The sequence below is a fragment of the Thrips palmi genome, unplaced genomic scaffold (assembly GCF_012932325.1).
Source record: "Thrips palmi isolate BJ-2018 unplaced genomic scaffold, TpBJ-2018v1 HiC_scaffold_4, whole genome shotgun sequence".
NCBI classification, from domain to species: domain Eukaryota; kingdom Metazoa; phylum Arthropoda; class Insecta; order Thysanoptera; family Thripidae; genus Thrips; species Thrips palmi.
The window spans coordinates 8,652,767-8,679,227 of NW_023144631.1; the positions used below are offsets into that span (position 1 = coordinate 8,652,767).

Sequence of the window (26,461 nt, forward strand, 5' to 3'; positions counted from 1 at the left end):
CCAGCTCCTCAGTGGGGGTAGGGGCTCTAAGTATAGCGTGTTCGTCGAGTAGTTTATGAGAAAAAAATCAGTACATCGAACAAAAGGAGCAACTCTGTTGATAAGGAAAACAGCAGCAAATGATGAAGAAAAACATCAAAAATCTTCAAAAAAGGATGGAAATGATGATTCTACTTGGACATGATGACCTCTGCCAGGAGGGTTTTTGCTAGTTTTACCAGTTTTAGGGCCTTGAGATTTTACTCTCGCAGTAGAACTTCTCATACTCAGGTAAATGGATAGAGCACACTATACTCCAGTAAAGGAGGAGGGGGAAGTGCTGTTGTGTGGTGTGTTTGTGTGTGTGTGGTTTGATTGGTTGTTAGGCGAGGCGTAAACAAAGTCATTCTAGCACGATGGCGGTAAGTACCACGATTCATGCTTTTAATACCATTTTAATCAAGTTTCAAATTTTCATAGCTTTGATAACAATTTTGTCTTAAAGGCTTACGGTTTTGCATGTTGAATTTCGCTTGAAACGTCTGCTGGAGCGTCGTTGCTGCAGCGTCCATGCCTCTTGTTGCCTGTTTCTGTTTCTTGATGTTTCACATGAAATTGACGAGGAAGTGCTCCGTTCTCCCCACTAAAACTTTCTTCTTATATTGTTTTATGTTAATTGTCACACATCACTATTTCTTGCCGTAGCAACTGCCTACCAAAGCCTAGTTTTCTGCTTCCTAACCTCTAAACCGCGGTGCCGGTATCATCGAATGCACTGTATTTCTGACTTCCTCTCCTCTCATTGCAGTCGATTGCTGCAGCCAAAGTTGCCGAGGTGCGGGAAACCACCCGCGTCGAGAGGGTGGGAGCTCATTCACACATCCGTGGCCTGGGTCTCGATGACAGCCTTGAGCCCCGTGTTGTAAGTTTATTCTCCTTTTTATAGTAAGATTTAACTGTCTCTGTTGAATATGCTTAAGTCTATGTCCCACTGTTTTCCTCCAGGTCTCCCAGGGAATGGTGGGGCAGCTTACTGCCAGGCGAGCTGCTGGCGTTGTCCTCGAGATGATCAAAGAAGGAAAAATTGCGGGGCGTGCTATACTTCTCGCTGGTCAACCTGGCACAGGTATTATACTTGTACTTGCTGGTAGATTATTGATATTGTTCATTTTACTGAATAATTTCTTACATGTAGTGCAATTTTTCCTCTGCCTCAGGTAAAACTGCCATTGCTATGGGAATGGCTCAGGCTCTTGGTGCAGATACACCCTTTACGAGCATGGCTGGTTCTGAAATATACTCCCTTGAAATGAGCAAAACAGAAGCTCTCACCCAGGCTATACGCAAATCTATTGGCGTTCGTATCAAGTAAGTTCTACTTTATTTATTTATCTGTTAGTGTAAGCAACTCTATTCACTTCAATTTATTGTAACTCTTCAGGGAAGAAACGGAGATTATTGAAGGAGAAGTTGTTGAGGTTCAAGTGGATCGCCCTGCTACTGGTGTAGGAACAAAAGTAGGAAAACTCACTCTGAAAACCACAGAAATGGAGACGATATATGATTTGGGTGGGAAAATGATTGAATGCATCATGAAAGAAAAGGTGAGTAGTTTTTTACCTCTAAGGTACAATGACTTGTTACACTTATTGTTTATCCTTGCTGTTGGTCTTATTTTTCCTATTTTTTTTTAACAAAGGTACAAGCTGGTGATGTCATAACCATTGACAAGGCTACAGGAAAAATTAGCAAACTAGGACGGTCATTCACTAGAGCACGGGATTATGATGCAACTGGTCCTCAAACAAGGTATTAATGCATGTTGCCTCTGTGTGTGTGCGTCTTTAATTTCTTAGTTGTCACTTTTTTTTTCATTTTGCTCTTCTTTTTTTGACAGATTTGTTCAATGTCCTGAAGGAGAATTACAAAAGCGTAAAGAAGTTGTTCATACTGTGTCACTGCATGAAGTGGATGTCATCAACAGCAGAACGCATGGCTTCCTTGCTTTATTCTCAGGTGAACAAAATTGCAGTGTACAAACTTTTTTACTTTTTAATTTTTTAGTTCAATTTTCTGTAATTATGTGATGTAAACAGGTGACACTGGTGAAATAAAGTCAGAAGTGCGGGAACAAATTAATGCCAAAGTTGCAGAATGGAGAGAAGAGGGCAAGGCAGAAATAGTTCCTGGTGTTCTTTTCATTGATGAGGTGGGCAAACAATCTGTTTCATGTTCCTGTCTAACGATTGACCAACTATTGAGTATTAATAACCCTCTCTTTTTTTTTTGTTTCTTAGGTTCACATGTTAGATATTGAATGTTTTTCATTCTTGAACCGTGCTCTAGAAAATGAAATGGCACCTGTTGTTATCATGGCTACCAACAGAGGTATAACCCGCATTCGAGGCACTAACTATGTGTCCCCTCATGGTATTCCAATTGATCTTTTGGATCGGATGAATATTGTAGCCACCAAACCTTACGAGGAGAAAGAACTCAAGGAAATTCTCAAAATTAGGTAAGGTAATTCGTATCTTAAGTTTGAATTATCAGGGTTTTTTTTACTGTGTTGTGTCATAAAATTTATCATAAGGCTTCAATAATGCTGTCTTTTTCAGGTGTGAAGAAGAAGATTGTGAAATGGCAGAAGATGCCCTTACAGTTCTCACTCGTATTGCGGGTGAAACCTCCCTGCGATATGCAATCCAACTCATCACCACTGCTGGTCTTGTAAGCCGCAAACGTAAAAGCAATGAGGTGAGTGTCACAAAACCACTTTAGTACATAGTTCTGTATTATATCAACTCAAAACAAAATATCTCGTTTTCCATAGGTTCAAATGGAGGACATCAAGCGTGTGTATTCCTTGTTCTTGGATGAAAACCGATCCATGCAGTTCTTGAAAGAATACCAAGATGAGTTTATGTTTAATGATATGGGTAAGTTATCCTCATTTTGAGTTGCTTCAGCCAAACTCAGCTCATCTACTTTTTCATAAACGAAAAAATAATAGCATGTTCCAACTTTTGTTGACTTTTCAGGTGACTCAAATGACGCAATGGAGGTTACTGATGGATGAACTTTATTGGAGTAATTGGTAACATTTAGATAAGATACATCTTTACTTGTAAGAATTTGTTTTCAAATTTTCCGACACCAGTGAATATGGAAACCAAGAAGTCACTGTCCATTCTTTTCCCTTTTCAGTTCAAATAAGTTGCTCTCCCATTATGTGTCTACTTACTTCTGATTAGATTCTATGTAGCTGATAAGAAAGTGCCATACTTATTGTGGCCTTATCATTCCTTTCATACCCAGCTTGGGGAATTTTTTAAAATGTTCTTGTGCTATGAGTCAATAAATAAGTTCATTTTAGGCAAAGGAAATGTTCGCAAAGTACACCTCATTAAAAGGCAAATATGGATATGATATGAGACTTTTTGTCAAGAAAAATTATAACAGTGACTAGATTGGTCTATTCAAAGAAACTCTCAGTACATAAGTCCAGCTCTGTCCCAAAAGTCAGACTGAAATAGTTCAGTATTCTGCTTCAGACAGATTTACTTAGAGGAGTACCACTGTCATGGATTTTCCTATCTTATTTGACAGCCCAGAATTTGGATTCCCCATACCAATATCACAGTAGGAAATGATTTTTCCAGAAAAGATTCTTATACTTTAAGAAACAGTGGGCCGTTTGCATCTATTGGAGTAATTAGAATTGGACCTGAGGGCATAGGGAAGGCAGTTATTTTAACATTGGCACAAGTTTTGGAATTTATGGAATGAAAAAACAAGGAATTTGGTGATCATTGGAAGACTTTGATCGGGAATTGTAACAACAGGTCAGGCAGAGCAAAAAATGCGACATCATTGGCACACTGCATTAACCAAATATTTTAACAGGTAACTATTGCTTAATCTTTCTAACATTATAGTCTACTTTCTCCTAATTAGCAGTCAGGGTCTTAAAAACATCCACCCTAAAAATCCATTAACACTAATTTATGTAAAACACTAAATTCAAGATATCTCAAAAAATCAATATCCATGCTACATGATGATAACAGTTCATAATTCAGATTAAAATATTTACAGTAATAAATGTAAACTAACAATAGATTTAACAGTTTAAAAAACAGTTCATCCTACATATAAATATACATAAACAGGGTTTCCTTTAAACAAATGAGATCTAAAGATTACAACACAACCCCAACCAATCTTCTGAGTGAGGTATGGCAGGAAAGATGTCAACTCTTATCACTTGATATCTTAAGTTTCAACAAAGACAAAATCACTTCAACACCAGAATGATCTTCAACAGTGTTTCAAGTAAAAAGAAAATGACAAGATTTTGTTAAAGTATGCTCATTGTTGACTCTACCATAGGAGAGAACAGATGAAATTTCCAGAGAAAAACATCTCTGAAGTGTGCAATATTAAACAACCCACTCTATCACAAAATTTTATGCTTGTTTGATGCATATTTTGCACTGTGATGCTTTACAGTCTCTGAATTGAAAATTCACATTGATGTATTGGCAACTCATAACAGTGGCCCCTTGAAGGGGCCCTTAACAAAATATCTTAATTCAGGAAGTAAACTCTATATGTAAAAAAAAAAACTTCTGTTTTTTCTACAGGAAGTCACTTGGCTACACTGGGAACTTAATCTAAATGGAATGAAATTTTCAGAATGGAATGAAATTTTCAGAATATACGTTTGTCCTAGTCATGAGGGAGAGCAGGAGTTCTGGGAGAAATATTGTCTGGATCACTGCTCTCGCTGTTGATAGGAGACTCAGATTTCTTGTTGTAACGCTCAGACCACTCAACAAGGCAGAAAGTAACTGTTCCAACTGTTCCACTAACAACTAAAATACCAAGTTGAACATACAACCCTAGTAATGTACTGTAGAAGAAGCTGATGGCGGCAGATACGGACTGAAAAGAGGAAAGTTCAAAATGCAAACGATCAATCAAAGGTGACAAAATTACGTAATGTAATAACAAGAAAGTATTACTTTACCTGAGTAAACTTGAACAGTGCAAATACGGGTGCACTGTCTTCGGGATAGAGTCCACCAAGGATGGAGAAAATCTGAGTGTTGAAACAGCTATCGCCAAAGCCTAACAGAAAGCTGCACAGCAGAGCCACATATTGACTGCAAAAAAAGAATACACAGAATTCATGTGAAACATAATTTTTTTTTGCAAGTTTTGTTCTCCATTATGGGCCAATATTTACTTAGATGTGATATAGGCATCATCTGATGTGTCCCCTAAGTTGGCGTTATTAGGGAGGTTCAAAAAGATGAGGAAAAAGCTAGCAGCATGGATGAGGAAACCCATGATGACAATGGGATCTCGACCTGAGCGGGTAGTACGTCGTCCCAGAAGACCAAATAAAGCGCCACCTAAAGAGGAATTTTTTTTTAAAGTTAGAAATCAGAACAACAACATTTTGCATGTCATAATTGAGACCAAGTACTAACCAATTACTTCTCCAAGACCAATGAAAATGCCTGAGAGTCCAACCAACTGCTTAGCGTTTTCCCCCATCTGCTTTGTAAATCCAATGCTTGGGCTGTACACACCACTGAAGAAAGACAACTCCAAACCTAGAAGAAAACAATGGGGTGTTTAGACTTAAATTAATATAATGACGAATAAAAAATTACTCGCAACCGTTACCAGTGTAGAAAAAGGTGACGCTGAGCAAGGCCATGTTCTTGGTGAGACTAAGGTGACCTGCTCGCTTGAGCGCGTACATGGGTCCGGTCGTGGATTTGTCCCTCTTCTCCATTTCCACAGTCTGGACTGCGGGCCGAAGCAGCAGGACGAAAACGAAGCCGAGCGCTGCCACTCCTAGCTGCAACACGAAGAAACGCAGATCCAGGTCAATGGCCTCACAAATTAAAACCCTCGCAAATTCGGAGACACTGTTTGTTTGTGTGGCCAGATTGAAATTTTAGTCAGGAATCGGGAAGGCTTACAAGAACTGAGAACACGAGTCTCCTGGTGGGCTCGTCAATGTGGGTCTTCCCCTGGAACATGAAGGTGACGAAGATGTTGCCGAAGAACATGCTGCACTGCAGCATGGCCCAGAACACGCCCGAGTTCCTCGAGATGGTCTCCTTGGTGGAGTTGAGCGTGAGGTAGCTGCCCTGGCCGGTCCAGATGACGGCCGCGCCGAAGCCGATGACGGCCGAGCTGGCGTACAGCAGCCATGTCGACGGGTACAGGAACGTGGCGATGAAGAAGCTGCGGGCAGACAAACGTCCCCACGCTGTAGCGGCTGTAGCGCTGCGCTGCCCTGGACTTCCCTTCGATCCCTCCAGCCTGTCCCAGTGTCCCTGCCTTACCCGTAGGTGACGGCGCCCAGGCAGATGGCGGCGCGCGGCCCGATGACGGAGATGATGGAGGGCGCTGCCCAGTTGCACACGGCGAACACGGCGTAGATGACGGCCAGGCTGGTGTAGCCCTTGCCGGTGAACGAGGGGTCGTCGGCGTGGATGCTGTCCAGCACGGTTTGCTGCGGAGAAGGAGAATACGCGTGTCAACGAGAGCCGGGTCCACTCCACACTCCGGAAGGAAGACGAGGACGAGGAAGGGCCGGGGAAGGACATCGAGTGCGACACGGTGCGGTGCAACGTCAACGCGTCCTCGCGTCCTCGCCCTCACGCCGCCGGCCGTGTTTTGGCCCGCAGCCCAGGAAGGGATAGGGGCGGGGCCGGCGGGGCGCGCGTACAACAGCCACCTGCTTCCGAAGGATCGCGCCGTCGCTCTGTCTCTGTCGCACCCATGGCGCGGTCCGTAGGGGTGCGAGCGAGACAGCGGCGAAGCGATCTGCAGGTACGCGCAGTGAGGCGAGGTCGCGGCGAGACGACCAGACTGCCAGACCAACAAATCAAACTGGACTCGGTGCCGCACCGCCGCAGCGCGCGCACCGCACTCCGCATTTGCATGCCGACGTACTGACGTACGGGAAGCGGCAAAGCGCGCCAAATTCGCACCGCTTCCTCGTCATCCTCGGGGACGGTGCGGCCACTGGTTCAGCTTCCTCACGAGGGGCGGGTACATTAGCCTCGGGACGTCGACGTCGGCGCAATAAGGCCGACTCCGGACTCCGGGGCCGCCGCCCTCAGAATCCGTTTCTCCGGTCAAGCCGGCGGCGCGGAGGACGCAGGACGGGTTGACCCGGATCCGGCGAGGGGTGTCGTCCTGTCCCGAGGCCGCCGTCGTGCGTCGTACGGCGTAAACAAGCCGTCCATTTCCATTGTCGCGGCGGGAAGGAAAAGTTGGTACATCTCCAGGCCCGCTGGCCCGGTGGTCCAGGCTGTCCAGGTTCAGCTTGAGGCTCAGGCTGGGTCCCGGTCGCACCGCGGGGGGCGGGCATCACCTTTGCCTCGTCCAGCCTCAGCCTCCCCGCACTGTGTTTTGAGGCCGGCGACGTGTTACGTTTTGACGCGCGTTGCTCTGTGCCTCTGCGCCTTGCGAGGCTCGCCTTCGCCTTGGCTTGGGGTGCGTGATGGAATTTGGCCGGCCGGCCCTCGGCGTGGCTGCGAGTGGAGTGGGCCGAGTGGGCCTTGTGGCGCGGAATGCCCTGCCGCTCTGTCTCTCTCGCACTCGGGGACCTACACTACACTGGACTACTAGCGCTACGTGCGCGGCTTCGCGGCTAGTTTCGCCTTTGCCGCCGTTTTCCCCTTTCTCCGCCCCTGCCTGTGATTGGCCCGATTCCGCGGACGCCTGCACTGTGAAACAAGGGCGCGCGTGTTGGCGGCGCGGCGCGATGCGCGACCACTACAGCCTGCCGCCTGCCTCGCCCGGACAGAGGACACCCTGCACTGCGCTGACGCGGCTGACGTACGCGCACGTCCCCAAGGTTGGCCATTCCTCGAGACGCCCAAGACCGGCCAGGTCGAGGGCCAGGCGGCGGCGGCGCGGCGTTTGGGCGCCGAGGGAGGCCGGCCACTAGTCAGCCGGGACACCCCGGAACGCCGCACGCCGCCAAGGTGCAGTGCCAAGGACATGCAGGGCGTCAGTGAGCCTGCTTCCGGCACCGCAGCGCACCGCAGTGAGCCGCCCTGGAGAGCCTCGCCAACGCACCGGACTCAACCGTGCTATCGTCGCTCTGTCTCTCTCGCGCTCATGGGGCGAGCCGTAGGGGTGCGAGAGAGACAGAGCGACGCGAATCCCGGGGCGCGATCGCTCTGCAGTGACGCAGTGCGTGGCGCTTATGGCGTGACGCGGGCAGCGGACTTGACACTCGCCCGCAGTGGCGTAGTGCCGCGGTGCCGCGGTGCCCGGAGAACGCGGTCAAGGCGGAGTGCAGCGGAGGTGCAGTGCAACACTTTGGATTTGGACTTCCGCCGAGCGTGATGCCGCCCCGGGGATACGCCTCAATGAGCCAGCGCAAAAATGAAAAAAAAAAAAAATAGTCAGCTGCGGCAGACGGATCCCGATCCGTGCTCCATCGCTTTCGCGCGCCTAAGGAGAAAGACAGCGAGAGGCCATGACGCCGCCACTGCACTGGAGTCTAGGGCAGGTCGTGGGGTGTCTGGGGGTGTCACAGTGTGTCACCGTCCAGCGAGACGCCCCAGCCGGGCCGCGTGCCGCGCTTGGCCGTTCCCAGAGATGGCCGATGGAAACAGAACGTGGCGATAAGACGCAGAGCCAGACACGTCCAACGAGTCCGCCCGGCACGCCGAATAAGACAAAGACGCATCCACCGACCGGCGGCCAAAACGCTCCGCGACCCGACCCGTGCCAAATCCAGGCCGACCAGCTATTTGTGTGGGCGCCAAAAAGAAAACCACTTTTGGGCACAATCGAAGGCAAAGTCGATGGCGGGTATCGCTCATTTTGGCGGACGCGTCGGCGAGGCCTCGGCGAGGCCGTGGGCGGCGTGCCCTGGCGTGCCATGGCGTGCCATGCATCGAGGCGTTGTGCGATAAGTTGGTAATTAGCGAGCCAAACAAAGCCGGCAGGCTGGTGGCGAACAGTGCTCTCGCTCCCTCGCACCCCCACCGCACGGCCCCCGCGTGTGAGAGAGACAGAGCGACGAGAGCGCCGCTCGGAGGCAGCCTGCTGTCGCCGCCACGCGCGGGGGCGGCGCGGGGGCCGCGCGGGGGCGGCGCGGGGGCGGCGCGGGGGCGGCGCGATGGGGGCGATGGGGACAGCCGTGAACCCCGGCGGGGCGGGGCGGGCCTCTCTGCCGCCGTCACTGCCCCCGTTACCTAGTTCGCTGCATCGCTGGTTCATCGAGGACCGCCAGGGCGCCGGGCCCGTGGCGCTATCTATCGCCGTGATTACGAACAAAGCCTCGGCCGTGCCTCGCCGTGCCTCGGCCCGGGTAATTGGTAATTGGGGGCATGGCGCTCGCAGTGTGTCGCAACCACTTGTGCAGTCAGTGCACCTAGCCTGGGCCCGGCCCAGAGGCGTGCTCTGCGTGCTCCAAACTGGCGGTAAACCGCTCAGGGGATGCACGACCGCGCCAGCGGCGGGGCACCGTGTAACAGCGTTACATAAAATCGATGAGCGGGCTGCAATTAGCCACCTCAGGCACTTCTGTTCTGTAAACACAATCGGTGTGTGTGCGTGTGTGAGAGAGAGACGGAGAGGGGTGGAGAGTGGCGCGTGTGCGAGTGTGGGACCCGCAGCGCGCAGACCGTCGTCACTACACCGTCGGCCTTGGCGTAGTTGACACACATTATCAAGAGGGTGGCACTACTGTGACAAGGCAGTGTGGGAGTGGCCGTCCCCTCGATGGCGTGTGTGTGTGTGTGTGTGTGAGTGCGTCGCCTCCAAGGACGGCCACACTGATTACTCCGGATTACTCGCTTTCAATCGCTTTCAATCAAAGCCGGCCCGGCGAGTGGCGTGGCGGCATGACAGCACTTTCCCCGCTTTACTGCTCCAACTCACTCGGTCGCTGTGCGCCCGGACGACGAGTACCTCGAGACGCACCGCGACGCACCGCGACACTGCGCGACAATCGGGCACGGCCAGGCACGGCCAAGGGCGCCGTTTGGACGGTCCTTCCGCCCCTCTCGCACTCACGGGGCGGGCCAAAGGGGTGCGAGAGAGACAGAGCGAAGAAGCGCTGTTTGGAACGGCACTGCAAGCGAGGTCTCAAGTCTCTCTCCCTCACCTCTGTCATCATAAAACACGCGTCGCGAAGTAAGAAACGTGAAAAATACAAAGGACGGGAAACGAACCCAAACAAAAGCGTAACGTTCCGGTTTCGCCTCCTTCTCTGGGCCGGCCCGAGGACCGCCAGACATCCCGACCATCCAGTCGACTGACGTTTTGGATCGTCCAGGAGGAGGACGACGAGGGGCAGGGACCGAGCGACGATGCGTGGCGTGTCTGCGGCGTCCGGTGCCTGTGACCCGCGAGGGCCCGTCCAGGAGGGGAAGGGGGAGGGGGCACGCTTGTTTTCTAATTGAGCCTCAAAAGCGGCTCTGATGTAACGGCCGATGAAGCGGAGCAGCGGAGCAGCGGCTCAGCCCAGCAGCCGCCAAAGTAGGCGACCCTCAAGACCAGACCAGCCCCAGCCCCAGGTTGGTTCCGAACGCAGAGCTTTCGTCACCCAGCCTCACTGGCCAATCCGCCGGCGAGGTAGGCAACCGACCGGACACGCTTTAGCAGTGTGCGCCCTGTCTGTTTTTGCGAACAACGGGATGAATGGGCGTTGCGGGGCGGGGCGTGGTGGGGCGTGGCGGGGCGGGGCGGGGCGGGGCGGGGCGGGGCGGGCCCCGCCCGATGGCCGGACGCGGTGCTCCGCGTGCGTGAGGCACGCGCGCACGCGCCTGCAGGCTGATTCCGAACAGTGCGTTCGTCGGACTGCCCCGTCTCTCTCGCACTCACGGGGCGTGCCGGCCTGCCGTAGGGGTGCGAGAGAGACAGCGGCGGCCGATCGCCGTTTGGGATCGGACTGCCGTCGGACTGCCGTCGATGATGGTGGCGTTGGCGGCCCTCGCTGCCCCCGCGCGTGCACGCGCACGGAGTAGCGGTGCGCGTCCGCTTTGCGTCCGCTTAGCGTCCGCCGCACGAACAGCGCCGCTTTGTTTTTATTTCGCTTAGACTTTCAGATCGATTTGTAGATCGGACGCTGCCTCAAGGCTGCGACTTGGACTGTTATTTTCTCGCCTCCACCCCGCGACAACAGAAGACGTCTGGCCGTGACCGCCCCGGCCGCGCTGCCGCGCTCCACGTCGTCGAGCGCATCGTCTTTGATCCTTTCCATGAACCAGATTCGGCCACCCACGGCCGATAAACGCAACGCGCGGCAATGCGGCAATGCGGGGGCGCGGAGCGAGATAGCGACCCGCGGCCGTCGAACCTGCACCGCAGGGTGCCGCGGTCAACAAAGTGGCGATAACAACAATAACAAACGCACGCCTTTCGCTCACCGCGGAGCCCCTCCTGGCCCCTCCTGGCCCCTCCTGGCCCCTCCCCGCCCCGCCGGGTGCGCGCCTCGCTCGCGAATCTCACAAAAGCACGCAACGCGTAGCAACGCGCGGCTTATAGTGGCACGATTTCCAAAGTTACGCGATGGAGCAGACAAAGTGCCGAGGCTGTGCCGCGGCGCTGGTGGTGCTATGGTGCGGCCCCAGAGGCCCTCCGCATCGATACAGCACAGCGGCACATCTCGCCGTCCCAGCTGCCGAACTTTGCGGCGCACGTCCCACCGGCCAGGACGGCCAGGGCAACATTTCGCACTCTTGTAGTGGACGTGGACGCCGAGCACGGCTAGCACGGCGTGGTGCGGTCCGTGGCCGTGACCCAAAACTCCTGCCCCGCTGCGCCATGGCTGCGCCGCTCGGCCCGCTCCGCGCTCCGCCCGCTGGGCCAAACTTCTCGCTGGGCGCCTTGCCCGCCTTGCCGCACGCTCCGCAGGCTCCGCGCACTCCCCGATAAGCGAGGCATGCACCTGTCTGCTGATAGACGCGGTGAGCGCGGTCGAACGGTCGAACTATGCGGCGGGAGCAGAGCGGGGCCACGGCTGGATCTGGAAGTGTGAGTGTGATGTCATGTCGCCCCTCCCGGTTGCCTCCCGGTTGCCTCTGCAGTCTGCAGTCAGCCCCACCTAGAACCCTGCCCTACCACACTGCCGCCTGCCACCGCTGCCACTGCCGCCGCCCAGCCGCTCGGGCGACACCGCGACACCGCCAGCCTGTTTGGCGCGCCATTTCGCGCCGCTCCATCATTGGTCCAGTCCGCGGCACCGCGGCCGCGCTCAAGCCGAGTGCGAGAGAGAAAAGAGGGGGAGGCAATCCCCTTTGCTTTACTTCGTCACCGAGCTGTATCGAATGGGCGCACTAGTGCCGCGAACACATTATCGGAACGATTTAAACTTTGCAAATATCTCTTCCGCGCGCGCGCGCACATGTGAGCGTCAACTAATTAATTTCATCCAAACACTTGAGCGAAAATTCGATCCACCCGGCGGCACTCGCGACTATGAATGAACGCACGACTGCGCAGCACCGACGTGGCGTGCCAAGCGATTCAGAAAAGTCGTTTCGTCGCTCCGTCCCTGCCGCACTCGCCGCGCGGGTGTGGGACTCCGGCAGGGTGCGAGACACACAGCAGCACCACGGCGGCGCACCACTGCGCACTACGGCGCACTAGGCGGCAGCCTTGCTGTAACGGCTTGTATAACAAGCCAGCGCCGCCACACCGCCGCACTGCACCCGTGCGGTCCCGGCGTCCCGGCCCGCACTCACTCCGCGCTTCATTCCGACAGATTCGCGCGTCGACGGCGTGCCGGACAGCGGGACGCAGCGGGGCGCGGGCCTCGAGGTGGAGGTCGCCTCCCGGACTGCCGGCGACTCCCGGTCCGCGGGGAGGTCGCGGCCTCCAGCCACGCCAGCTACGCCAGCCGCGCATGCCGCCGAGGAAGACGGCAGCTGATCCAACAACGCGAAAGTGATATCATTGCGGAGCGGGACAGCAGCGGCGTAGTGGCGCGCCGGACGCCGGGACAGCGGGCACGGCGGCAAGGTCGCGGCGAGGCGCGGCCCGGCGCACAGTGGGCCAGAAGCCGGTGGAGGCGGCCAAAACTCTAGACGCGTTTTGAGCTCCAGAGTCGCTGAAGGGCTCGAACCGAACGTGTGACCCCACCATGGATCCTCGTTCGGAGAGCAATCCATTGGTGGGGTCACACGTCGGTTCGAGTCCCATTCAGCGACTCTGGAGCTCAAAACGCGTCTAGAGTTTTGGCCGCCTCCACCGGCTTCTGGCCCACTGTGCGGCGCGGACCGGCGCGGCGCACCGGGTGCCGACGACTAAACCGTACCCACCAGGATTTCTGGACCCACGCCCCGCCCGCCCCGCCACGCCCGTCTCCTCCACTCGGGAACGACGACGTCGACGCGGCAGCATTCCTTGGCAGGAGTGGAGCAGTAGGCTTTATATCGCCTCTACACTACGCTCCAGGCCCGGCGGCAGGCCCGGCTGGCCCGGCCACGGAATGGAATGGAATGGACTACATGCACGCCAAGGACTCTCCGGAGACGGAGACGCCGCGCCGGTGGAGGCGAAGCACGGCGAAGCACGGCGAAGCGGAAGGCCCGGCCGCGGCCTTCAGAGGTCGCCCAGTGTGGCGTCCGCGGTCCGCGTCCTCAACGCCAATCGGCCAACTTTTAACGGCCTGCCGGCCTGCTGTCCTGCCGATGCAAAGTTTGCAGTGGTGTGGAGTCGAACGCTCCGGGCCGCGCCGCGCCTTGCCTGCGCTGATTGATGACTCTGCAGACTGATTGCAACAGTCGTTTCGTCGCTGTCTCTCTTGCACTCATGGGATATCCCGTTTAGGTGCGAGAGAGACAGCGACATTCGCATTGCGGCCGTGACCGAGCACCCTTCAGCGCCTGTGAGGTAGGCCATCGTCCCGCCCCGCAACGCACCGGCTTGGAGACGGTGGCCTACCTCACCCCTGCCAAGTTGAGGGGCAAGGTAGGCCGCCACCTCCACGCCAGTGCGTTCCGGGTTGGGCGGAGGCCTACCCCACAGGCGCTAAAAGCCTCACCACCCACACGCTCAAAGATGCCTTGGTGGCGTAGCGAGTTTGTGTGGCGACAGTGGTGGGGCCACTACACTGCCAGGACCGCGGCATCCGAAAGCCGTGCGCGGAATCAGTCCGCAGCGGCAACGCGTCCAGGTTGCCGGCGGCCGAAAAAGGCGCGCTGGCCGGGCGTTAGGTAACGAAACCGCGCGACGCGGCGACGCGACTCGCGACTGCCTCGCCCCATCGAGAGCGGCGCGCGGAAAAAAAGAGATGAGAGGAATGAGCCACGCGACAACGTGACGCGGCGTCGTGTAGTACAGTACAGACAGGGCGAAGCGGCCAAGCGCACCGAGTGTACCGGCGTCACGCCGGTGGGCGGCGTGCCGGGGCGGCGGGGCCGTGCGTGCCGTCATCGCGTCATCGAGGAGCTGGAGAAAGGCAAAGGCCTGCCGGGCCTGCTACTTGCAGCATCCCGAGAGCGGAGGACACCGGGACATCCCGGGGCCCGCCACCGCCCCACCGCACACGGGGCAGAGCACGACAGGGCAACGAGGAGGCCGTGGAGGTAAAAGAATAGCAGTCAGTCCGGTTTGAATCCAAGAGGGGGTAGTAGAGAAGGCCCCGGACCCGTCCCGTCCCGGGCCGGGTCAGTCCCGGTGAGTGGGAGGGGGCATAGCCGCCCGGATCGCCGGCCCCTCCACCCGGGGCTGCGGAGGCTCGCGTCTTGTCGCCGGGGCGGCCAGGAGGACGGCCTAGGCTAGGACGGGCGGGGGTGGCGGGGGGTGTGGCCGTCCGGGTGTCCGGCTGCCCAGCGGCACGCCCGGCACGGCCGGACGGACATAGACACGACAACCACGGCGCGCCGCCAGGGTCAAGGCCAAAGTCACGGGCCGGGCAAGCCGGGCCGGACTAGCAGCTAGGCGCGAGGCGAGCGCGAGGAGCGGCCGTGGGTACCGCCGAGGCATGGCCAAGGCCCAGGGCCAAGGCCCAGGCACGCGGCATCGCCCTCTGGCAGTGGCCTTGGCGGCCTTGGTGCGCAGCGCGCCATGGCAGCGACGCAGCATGCGCGCCGAGGCTCTATGCGGCCGAGGCCTTGGCGAGGGTCACACAGTCGCACGGGCCCGGCGGCCCGGCGGCGCGGCCAGCTCACGTGTGCACACGTGCAGCCAGTCCCGCGGCGCGCGGCGCGGGCGGCGCCCCACTGGACACGTGACCACGGTGGCTGCGAGTACCGGTTGTTGTTCGGACGGGCACTATCGGCCGGACAATGCCTGCCGGCACTCCGCGTTCGCGATAGGGAGGATTAATTAACAATGCTGTACGGCTGCGAAGATGAGGAAGACGACGATGACAAAGGGAGGCGGGGCGGACTGGTGGTTCGACGACACCCCAGCCCGCTGCTTTCTTGCTTTCTTCCCGTGCCGCCGCGGTCATCTTCAGGGACGCGGCGAGTTAGTCATTCCTCCCGCGGCGTCGTCCCGCCGTCCACCAGCCCCACGACGTGGACGACGTGGACGACGTGCTTGTCGGCAGCGCGCGAGCCAAAGGCACCAAAGGTCGACGAACACCGCCATTTCCTCCTCCGCCCGCAAGTCACGGCCAGGCGATACGATGCCGCGCGGTGTAAGTGTCGTGCGCCTGTCGAAATCTAAATCCCTCAGCCTCAGCTCGACTCGATGGCCTAGTAGCGCGGCTGCGTCGCGGCGCATCATTGCTTGGGCAAATCAGCCGGCAGGCGCGCGGGCGGGGCGGCGGGCGGGGCATTCATCGCGGCGCAAACTGCGCGCTTTCCACGCGGGGCGGGGCCGCGGCGCGAACGCCCCCCGACACACGGCCTGCACTGCCGGGGCTGCCGGGCCACATGAGTCACCCGCTGGACGGGTTTCGTCAGTCAGTCTGGACAGACAGCCTGGAGTCGCGGCCCTTGCAGCTTGCAGCCTTGCAGTGCCCCGCGGCCAGCGGCCAATCTTCGCCCATTTGGCGCGCCGTTAATGTCGTGACGTCACGGTCGCAAAAACAATCACTCATTCATTTTCCTTTTCTGCCTCAACTCATGCATGCACGGGCCCGGCCGGCCGGCGCGCCGTTGCGTACTCCAGCACTCCAGTGGCCCCGGTAATCACTTTGTTGCCGGTTATGTTTTTGCTGCACTGCGGAGCGCGGCCGGGGCGCGGCAGCGAGGCCCATTGCCATTGCACGGCCTTGGTGCGCTTGACTTTCCGATCGATCTTGCAAAAGGGGCGAACAGCTGGAGAAAGGAGCGGCTGGACCAGGTCGCTCCGTCTCTCTCGCACCCGTACGGAGCACCGCGCCAGTGCGAGAGAGACAGCGCGACGAAAGCCGGTTCGGAATCAGTCTGCTGACGGCACTTATCGGCCTGCTGCCTGCGGGGGGCGGGCAGCGCCGGGCAGCGCGAAAGATCGTCGCTAGTTTCCCCCGATCGTCGAACGCAACCCGCGCGCCGAGGCTCCGAATTGTGGCGAATTTGCGCGGAGGCGGAGGCGAAAGGCACGGCGCGTCCGCTTTCCTCGTCGCGTTGCACACGCCGTGCATGTGCCCAGGACACTGCACTCGATGTCAGCGCCCAGGCAGCGCCGCGCGACTAGCCGCGGGGGCCGCCCGTCAACGCCCAAGGAGAAAGTACGCGGCAGGGGCGCATCCCTTGCCCCAGCCACCAGCCAGCCACCCTCCACAAGACTCATCGCGGGCGGGAGGACTCTCTCGCACACACGCCGACCCCCGCTCGGAATCAGCCTGCTGTCCTGCACAGCACACTTGCGCTGGGAAAACACCGTCGAAGCACCGCGTTTTACAGTGAGCGTACTTCCCTGGCGGTCGCATTGGTGCTCCGCTCCGTTTTGGCGGGAGTCTTGGGCCTTCCCTGGGGCTTGCACCGCGCCCTGGCGCCGTGGCGCCGTCCGGGTCGGCCAGCGCGGCGGTCCCTCGCGGATCAATGCCTGGCGCCCCGTGCCCCCCCGCGCCACCGCCCGGCCCGGCCCGGCTCGGTCGGACACTCTGCCGGCTCTCCGGCATTCGTCTTCATTTTTAACCAGGCGAATCAATGGGCACGGCCGGCACGCTCGGCCGCGCCACGGCGTTCTTCGCGGAGCCTGGTCCTCAACGACGGGCAGTGGCAGCCTCGCGTGGCTCTGCAGCCTCCGGGAAATGCTCTAGGATGGAAAAGCCTGCTTGGCAAGTCGCACGGCCTGGCGACGGGTCGACGGTTTGGCGCGGAGGGAAGTGACAGCGGGCGGCGTGGAGGCGCGCGCAGCGGAGCTCGTGGCTATCACGGCACGCCCCCGCCGCCCCGCGAGACTTGGACTTGACACGTCTCACGCCGGCACCAAGTTACTGAACGCCGAGACGACAACATAGCCTCACATTTACCTCGATGTTTCCCATGGTCTGGAAAGCCGTGAACACGAACATGAATCCGAATCCCAGAAGGATGACGTTGAGGAAGCCGCGGTCCATGGCTGCGTCGGGGTGTGCGCGCGCCAAGGCGGGCTCGCGTCCAAGTCGATCTTCGATTAACTTCGGCCGCCAACTGACAGCGACAGCGGCAGCGACAGACAGAGAACACGTCCGAGACCTCCGCGCGCCGTCATTTTGTTTTGCTCTCCTGCAGACCGCCGCCTTCTGCTGCGCAGCGTTCTTGCTGTTTGTAAACATTACTTTTCTTGTTCTTGCTGTCGTCGGATTTAAATCATCTGAGAGCTCAAACACCTGCTCAACTAGTTTTGAAATTCAAATGTTACGGCTTAGAGCTGCATCAACGTCCATCAACGTCCAAACAACGCCCGTCTGCTCGCGTCGTCTGCTTCCATGCCCCCTGTTTTGTGACCACTCTGACCACCTCCCACCGCTGCACTGTAAACAAAAGCAGAACGGTAAAATGAAGGGTAATCTCAGAGCCTAGATCTCCTGTTCATATCAAGTTCATGATCTTAAATGGTTTTCTTTGGTTTTCTTTCCTGGACATAAGGACTTTGTAACTCTTTACCATGAGTGCTCATGAAAAAGTAAGTTGTCCGAGGAGTCCTCTGTAGGTCCGGCCCTGAGAAGGACTAATCCCCCAGGTGTTCAACAGGCACTAGCCTACCTGCCAAGCCCCATTAAGCCTAACGATTGTTTGACAAACGCGCTGATTATTTTGTTCCGACTAGGAAGCACTTTAGAAAATTCTTCGTTAACAGTCATAACGATTTAGTCGCAGGAAAAGTACGCCAGTACACCAGTCAGACTGACTTTGGTTGTATGTCAACAATGATGTGTTTGCAACACCTTCTCACCTTTGCCATTTCACATTTTAAGTGACATTTTCCAGACTTATTAAATCGAAAGTAACTGATTTATTGGCATCATCTTGTTAATTCATGCCACTTGTTTGTGCATCCAAGTAAGCTGTTCTCATGAACATGTGTCTGTAACCCTCACATGACTGTGTAGCAAGGATGTTTCCAGAAAATATTTTCTCAACAGTGCACTGTTGAGAAAGAATGCATGACTAATTCAATTGACATTCTGCCTTTAAGTTGCAAACCACAAGTTTTATCTTTACTTTAAATTGTTTGTATCTGCTAATCTTTATTTGATATCGTAACCTTGTCTTCAGGTTGCTGCAATGGATGGATGATAAATCAGCCTCATTGTAAGTCTATAATGGGTGCAGGAATTTTATGACAAATGGTATTGTTGTCATGGTATATTTTTGTGTGAGTTAGTGGAGTCATAAGCGCCATGAAGAAACAATTCTTTCGAGTGAAGCAATTGGCAGATCAGACCTTTTCAAGGTAAAATTAATTTTCCTTTTGTTTAACTGTTTTTCTTTGTGTTTCAAGCTATTACCAACTGATTTTTCTCATTCATCAAAATACCCACAGGGCTGGAAAAACAGAAGTATTATCAGATGATCTTCAAGGTGCTGATCGCCGAGTCGAAGTTATCCGCAATGCCTGCCAAAACACCAGCAAGAAAATGGCCAGCAGTTTGCTGGCCCAAGGGCAGGATGCAAACGCAATCCGCGAAAAAAGACTGGTAGGACTTTGTCATTTTTGTCTCGCAATGTCTTAAACTCAGGTTGGTTCAAGCATGATTGATTTCTTATTACAGAAAAGGAGTGCAGAGTATTTATTGGGTTTGTCAATGCTGGAATCAGGGGATCGCAATGATGAAGATGGACTTCTTGGGTAAGAGCTAAATTTATTTTGTGCCTTGCTTTGAAAATGTAGCACTTGGTGTTTTAATTATTAACATGTATGTTGTGGTTGTAAAGGAATGTTGTTGTGGAATGTGGAAAATTGCAAATGGCCCTTGCAAATGAAGTTGTGGACCATGAAGCACGAGTGGAAGAAAAAGTTGTAACATTGCTGCATGCTGTGTCTGAAGGCGAAGTACCCAATATTCAGAAACTGAAAAGAAACTTAGCAAAACTGATTTTAGATATGGATTCTGCTCGTACTAGGTAATCTTGAGATAATGTTGTTTCTTTGACGGAAACTGTTGGGACATTACTTCTAAATCCCTCTGCCTTGTTGCAGGTATCAAACTGCTGTGAAGCATAGCGCCAATCAAGCAGGTACATCAAAAGTTGATTCTATCAGAGAGGAATTAGAAGATGCCGAACTCAAAGTGGAACAGTGCAGAGATCAGCTAGCATCTGAGATGTTTCAATTAATATCCAGGGAAGCTGATCTCGCCAAAACCATTGTAGAATATGCCAGATTACAAAAATCCTACCATGAAAAAGCACTGTCTGTCCTTGAAGACTTTTTACCTGACTTGGAGGCCGTTGTCTGTAAGTCCTGGTCGTTGAAATTGTTATGTATAATGGTGATAGACTGACTCGATTGCTCCTTTTTGCCTTCATATCAGTTTAATGCCCTATTTTGTATTTACAGATGATAGTCATATCAGACCTGTATTTGGTACACCACTAGAGGAACACCTTCGAGTTACTTCAAGGAAAATAGCTTTTCCTATTGAGCTGTGTGTTTGTACCCTGCTGGAACTTGGTATGGAAGAAGAAGGACTTTTTAGGGTGGCTGGAGGTATTTTGAAATTGTATTTACTGTTGTGTGTTAATAATTATTAAAACTAACTATGTGAGTGTAACCAAAAACATTATTTCCTGTCTTTTAAGGCTCTTCTAAAGTACGGCGAATGAAGTTAAGTTTGGATGCTGGCTGCTTAACGTTTCCAACAGCTCTTGAATATAGAGACCCTCATGTGATAGCAGGGGTTCTAAAATCGTACCTCAGAGAACTACCTGAGCCATTAATGACATATTCCCTTTATGATGAGTGGATGGCAGCAGCAAGGGTATCATCATCCAATGATGCACGCCTCCAGGCTTTGTGGTCTGTTGTTCAGAAATTGCCAGAGGCCAACAGAGATAATCTCCGCTTTCTGGTTAAGTTTCTCTCTGCCCTTTGTCGCAATCAAGATGTGAACAAAATGAGCCCTCAAAATGTGGCAATAGTCATGGCACCCAACTTGATATGGAGTCCAACATGTAGTCAAGATGCTACAAGTATAGGCATGAACATGAGCACTGCAAACTTTTGCAGTGTAATTGTTGACGCTTTAGTCAGTTTTGCTGACTGGTTTTTCCCAGGAGAGGTTGATTTTTATGTTACCCTATCACGTGAAGTTGCTGCTGAGCTTATGAATGGTATCCCAAACACTCCTCATCCTGGTCACACTCGAAATAGCAGTGCTGATGCAGCACTGGTTGATACTTCAGTAGGTGGTGATATGCACCGCACTCAGTCAAATAGCAGTCTCTCTGACTTAAATAACAGGTGGGACTCATCAAATACATAATGCAGTTAACCTGTTTGTTGGTGACTAAGGCATGGTTTTTATCAATTTTGCTATTTTATCTTTTCAGCCCTCCTCATGGCAGCCCAAAACCTGCCACTCGCCATAAAAAGAAGCCTGTTGCACCAGTGCCCCCAGTTATGGCAAATACAAATCATTCCTCTGGAAATACGGCACCTGTCACTTCCTCTGCAGTCAAGCCTGCAAATAGTGCCACTCCCAATTCCCATTCCAGTGCAACTGTTACAACATCGGCTAAAACTGAAAAACCAGGAAAGCCACCACCACCTGCAAATGCACCTCCAATAACAAGACTTGTTGAAAAACCTGCCAAACCTCCTCCACCAGTTCTCACCTCAGAGAAAGCCACCTCTTGTCCGAATGTCAAAAGTGGAGTCATTGTTCAAATTTCATCCAATGCTGACTCCTCTCCAAAAACAGTTGGGGTAAATTTTGTTGCCTGACCTTTCTATTACTATGCAGACACTAAGTAGTTTTAAATTCATCTCATTTCGTTTCAATTCTTTCAGATGGATGCTGTGGTAGATAAAGATTCTCATAAGATTGCAGCCCCAATTGGTTTTGAACATTTTGCAACTGAGTCATCAAATTCCCCCTCTGTTTCTTCAACTTCTGTCTGTGATAACCAATCAGGAAGTATTAGCAATTATGGTGATGACAAACCAAGTTCTGCAGGTACTGCTGCTAACAGCGACAGTACATTTGGAACTTTAGAAAGGAAAAAACTGCAAAGACCTACACCTGTTGCTGCCCCCAGAACAACTTTACTGCACAAGAGTGAAAACCAGAGTAAGACCCTTGCTTTCTTTCTTTTTTATTTTAAATATAATTTAGAGGCGGACATTTTTATTTAATCTGTTTTTTTTTTTTCTCTTTCTCTTTTTGTGTGTGTTTAGATCTGGGCAACGGTCTTGCTCCTCTAGCAACAGCAGAAGATGAGTTTGCAACAGTTACTCTCCGACGCAACCCAGTAGAAGGAGGGGATCCTAGCCACAAGCCTGCCATTCCAGAACGCCCTGCAACATTGCAACGCCCACTTAGCTCTTCATTTCGTCTGAACAAACAAGCCTCAGAATCTGGCTCAACAGTAACAAATATGTCAAGCTCTATGTTTTGCTCTACAGAAACAAATCTCTTAGGCACGTCTGGAAGTGCAAGCGAGGTAATAATACTCAATATAATTTCATTTGCTTCTCGTGTTTGTCAATTCTTGTACCAATCCTTTTTTTCTGTTGAACCTTTGTTTCAAGGGTGATGCTGTGTTGGACAAGGTGGTACCTAATTCTAATGAAAGACAACAAATTTCTGTTGTACACCTTGGTGGCAAGACAGACTGTGCTTCTTCTACATCAGAGCACCAAGTGTTGCAAAGATCAGCTTCTCTGAGTGGAAGACCAAACCAACTGACAATTCATAGTGGCGGTAAGTTTTTCATTTGAATTAAGCAAATCCATGTTAGTTACAATCATTATTCTCGATGTTTTGTTAGGAGGCTTTCTTCATTGAAAAAATAAAAATATTGATTTTCTGTTTGTAGATAAACCAGAGCGACCGCCAAAACCAGAAGTGCCTGTTGCAGCAGAGAGAGTCTCAGTCAGTTCCCAGCACACTAGTCATGCTGCAAATTCAGAATCTGGTAAGTTCATATGAGTCTCACACCATTTTCAGTCTCTTATTATGAAATTCGTCACATTTATCTTAGCGTGTGATTTATTATTAGTGATTGTTGTGTGTTGCATTTTTTGTTACAATAATTTTCTTAAAACATGTGTCTAATTTTTATTTTTACATATTTGTTTTTGAATATAACTTTTGCTTACAAATTGATCATTGATACTGGCATGTTTGTGCATTGAGTGTTGCAACCCTTTCATGTGTCAGGCGAAAACACTCTACCTTGCGGTGGTCAGTATGGGTCATGGCCTCGTACTCCGCGACCCACTACTCGGCCCCAGCCCCCCCCACCCCCACCTCCTGGCCGGCCAAGAGTAGACAGCACAGACAGCACATCAGAAAGCACTGACCTTTGACTGCAATCTTTACTTGCTTCCATGCAGGGTAAGAAGGTCCAGCAGTCTCAAGCGTCGCCCTCAATTTGTAGGGTCTGGGTTCGAGTCCCAGTTAAGACATGGATGTTGTCTGTCCCTTGATATTTTTAAATCAAATTTTGGTAGTCCCTGTTACCTGAGCACTCTTCTTTACTTCTTTATTTCTTGGGTTAATTTGGACAGGGCAGTTCTACTGACTTGGCTTGACTAGAATATTTCCCTAATTTTCCCTTACTTGTTCTAGGTACTCACAATACTGCTGCAATGAAGACACAACTCTAATAACCCCAAATGCTCCTAAACAACAGTAACTACATGCAAGATATTCAGAATAGAATGTAGTTACTACATTGTCATGCAATGCCAGTGCTTCCTTTTGTTTGGTGCTTGCTGTGCACATAGTTTTAGTGACACATGTGTGAGATGATAGGTGTAGTTGTTGATCATTTACCATTGTAAAAGACTGTGTGATTTTTAAAAACTTTGTTGAGTGGACCATTGTTTGTAGAGTATCTCATGACATGCTCATTTTATCAGCATATCTTATGTAGACATACTGTATTTGTAATTTTGTAAACATAGTAGAATGCACCCTTTTTTATTGTTTGGAAGGTTGACTAGAGAACAAGGTATATGGTTAAATTATACTATCAACTCAATCTAGTTTGAACCAAACTTTAAAGCTGAACCGTATACATATGTAATTGTTGAATCCTTGTGCAGCTAAACATATAGTCAGATGATAAATAAAAGATCTGTTTGTTGGGTTTAATAAATGTTTATCTGCTTCTATTTCTTGTGACTGTTGTTTCATGTTGTTACATTCATGTCTTCTGCTAAGTACACTTGTTAAACCCTTGTGCATCATGCTCAAGAAATTAGTTTGCCGTCCATTGATACACTAAATTTAAAAAGAAGCATATCTTGTTAAGTTTTTGTCTGCTCTTAAGTTTGTCTGTTGGCACAAAAGCCTCAAAATACTGCTTTAGGATCTAAAGTATTTAACTCGCTAAAGATTTATTCTGCATTTTATTATGTGTCTTGTTGGTTAGGAGTTGAGTTCAGTTTTGAGCAAACCATTTGCTCGGAAATACTAGTGCTTCTGCATTCTGTTATTGTTATATGTATGCTGATTACTAATTTTCTGAGATAACCAAAATCTGCTTGTCATTCTTTTCACTCTCTAACTCAAGGTCTAGCTCCACTTGGGGTTCATATCTTGAATTGAAGAACTGCAGAACATGAAAATTGAGGCAGCAGATAATTGGATCAATGTCTAATAATTGTTGAAGACCTGCAATAAATATTTAAAGCATATCTTTTGTATACTTGACTAGAAATTTTATTGTGTAAATGAATGTTGTTGATTTGGACTAGTAATCAACCAAATGATTTTTGTAATTTAATATTCTAATTGCAGTTATGAGGGCTTAAAGTTATGTGAGGATAGGCATGTAGGATAGTGAGTAGACCCTATCTAAATTGAGGATTTCAATTTCACATATAGAATTAAGTTACTTTGCCTGTTTAATGTTTTTCTTTGCTTTGCTTCTGTCAAATATTTTTGGATTGCTTTGCTTAATGCTTTTCAAGACAGTTGTTGCTAACTCTCGGATGAAGGCTTTTTTTAGACATAGTAACATTCTACTGAGGTAATTTTACTCTTTTCTGTGTGTATTTTTACTTGAGAAAGCCTTCTTAATTTTGGTTTGTTTAGCTCTAGCATCCATACCAAACTTTCAATATTGGCAACAGCCTTCTTGTATGAAATTGAAATCCTATATAAGACATAAATTAATTGTGATGTAGCCTTTATAAGCTTTGTTAATGTTGAAGTGAATTTATTTTGGTGTTACCATGGCTACTTGTTATTTTGTTCTATGCAGTACTCTCAATTAGTACTCTGTGATTGTGTGGGTGAAGATCAATACATTGTCAGAGTCATTTTGTACTCTCATATTTGAGGTGTTGTAGCAGTGCTGCAATATTCAACCTTTCTTTCATTCTGTCTCCCTTTAAAAAAAATCTTTGAAATCTTATCTAGTCTTCAGATATGCATGACACTTGTTCTCTTGCTAGAAATTTAGTAAGGTCATTGTAATGTTTTCCCAAATGTGGCTCATGATTTGTGGTGCGTTATGTAAATCCATCTTGGATGTATTCCTGTGGTAACAGCAGTAGCAGCCTTTCTGAAGATGACTGTAACATGACAATAGTTGCTTTTGCATTTCAATTATCCCAAGTGATTTGGCTCTTGACAATGTAAGAAGCTTCTTCCTTTTGATTTATGCATATCCTTTTTTTCTTTTTTGCCTCCTGCAAACAATGTCTTAAGACTGATGGTATGTCATTCAGGCCCCCAGAAGAGTTGTTTCTCTCTTTCAGTGAAAAATGTGCTGGCATGCATAGTACCATTATCTTCTGGGTTTTTTCTCTACACAGTTCCTTTTCCTGGTTAGGCAATGCAACATTGTTCTTCAATTCTGAATGGCTGTGTGATGGGCTAGCTAGGTCTGTATACAAAATGGTATTAATGTGTTGTCTTCCATTATTTTTATTTTTTTGTAGTACTTAAGATCTTGGAAACCAATGTCATCCTGTGCTTACAGGATTTGCTTCGAAGCTGATGAGCCTCTTACCCCTTTTCTCCAGTTTTTTTCTTTGTTTTTAGTTGATCACTTAGTTATTCTTGCAGTTATCTAGTGTCCACTTTGTCCTTATGTCATTATTTAGTTTTATTTTCTTTGACTCTTTTGCACTGCTTGTCCTACTCTTAGATTGCAATGTATGAGACGCACATTCATGTTGATTATTGACTAATTACACATTATGTACACTGAATTTCAGAAATTAGTGTTCCATGATTAGTTTCTTAAAAAATTTCTGTCAAGTTATTTTTAATAACTCATTAAACATTAATGTTAAGAAGCTTGTGATTCATTGTCTTGAAATGTATGTATGTATTTCACTATTTCTCACCTGAGTGATGATCGACATAGATACAGTCAAACACTTTACATTGTTTATTTATTTAGTTACTGGAGTGTGTACCAAAGCTACAGGGTGTAAATTATGTTGATACCATGTTGAAATCTTGTTTCAAGTGTGCGATTCTCTAAATGAGAATGTTCATAGAAAATGGGAAGGGAAAATAGCATCCCTTTATGGTATATGAGAAGGAAGTAGCTTTAGAGGCATTTGAGAGCAATAACCAGAAAGTTTTAGCACATCTACCCTGTATTTTTAATAGTGACACTGACAGTTTCTCAAATTTACGGAACTCAGAGTTGAGGCTTTTCACAAATTTCTTGGAGTATTGATCCAATCATTCCAATGATGTAGGTTTTACTTTTACTTCCTGTTTTAGTTATGTGGTTGCACATTGAGTATAGTGCCTTTGTGTTAGATGAAGATCAATGTAAAACGCTCAAAAACTTTCCAGCTTACTTTTCTCTTTAAAAAAACACGTGCTTGTCTTTCTAGGGTGATTGAGTCTCAGCTGTACTAAAATAAATCAAGTACTAAGAGTAGCTTTGAAAGTTTTCTTTCCCTTTCCTCTGTTTGCTATTTT

General features: G+C 50.8%; 3 protein-coding genes across 4 annotated transcripts; 2 read left to right on the top strand and 1 right to left on the bottom strand.

The window, feature by feature from the left end:
- Nucleotides 1-242: 242 nt before the first annotated feature.
- Nucleotides 243-3,408, top strand: LOC117649311 (ruvB-like 2). The gene is made up of 12 exons (XM_034391947.1): nt 243-401; nt 788-901; nt 985-1,105; nt 1,197-1,347; nt 1,421-1,583; nt 1,679-1,788; nt 1,877-1,995; nt 2,076-2,188; nt 2,277-2,497; nt 2,598-2,736; nt 2,813-2,918; nt 3,021-3,408. The coding sequence occupies exons 1-12, from the start codon at nt 396-398 to the stop codon at nt 3,056-3,058; spliced, it is 1,401 nt and encodes a 466-aa protein (XP_034247838.1). The 5' UTR covers nt 243-395; the 3' UTR covers nt 3,059-3,408.
- Nucleotides 3,409-4,573: 1,165 nt separating this feature from the next.
- LOC117649310 (UNC93-like protein MFSD11) lies at nt 4,574-17,641 on the bottom strand. The gene is made up of 8 exons (XM_034391946.1): nt 17,387-17,641; nt 6,348-6,517; nt 5,979-6,246; nt 5,677-5,854; nt 5,478-5,603; nt 5,231-5,399; nt 5,012-5,147; nt 4,574-4,926 (listed from the first exon to the last, which is right to left on the bottom strand). Exons 1-8 carry the CDS (start codon nt 17,471-17,473, stop codon nt 4,711-4,713), a joined length of 1,350 nt encoding a protein of 449 aa, XP_034247837.1. The 5' UTR covers nt 17,474-17,641; the 3' UTR covers nt 4,574-4,710.
- A 224-nt stretch (nt 17,642-17,865) lies between these two features.
- Nucleotides 17,866-26,420, top strand: LOC117649309 (rho GTPase-activating protein 44-like). Of its 2 annotated transcripts, XM_034391944.1 has the most exons (15): nt 17,866-18,021; nt 18,615-18,792; nt 18,883-19,036; nt 19,112-19,188; nt 19,275-19,463; nt 19,540-19,796; nt 19,900-20,049; nt 20,142-20,802; nt 20,892-21,267; nt 21,352-21,631; nt 21,739-22,004; nt 22,093-22,264; nt 22,380-22,478; nt 22,724-22,900; nt 23,135-26,420. In XM_034391944.1, exons 2-14 carry the CDS (start codon nt 18,740-18,742, stop codon nt 22,870-22,872), a joined length of 2,883 nt encoding a protein of 960 aa, XP_034247835.1. In that variant the 5' UTR covers nt 17,866-18,021; nt 18,615-18,739; the 3' UTR covers nt 22,873-22,900; nt 23,135-26,420. The 2 variants fall into 2 exon arrangements, with proteins under 2 accessions (XP_034247835.1, XP_034247836.1); XM_034391945.1 differs by lacking the exon at nt 22,724-22,900.
- The last annotated feature ends 41 nt before the right edge of the window (nt 26,421-26,461 follow it).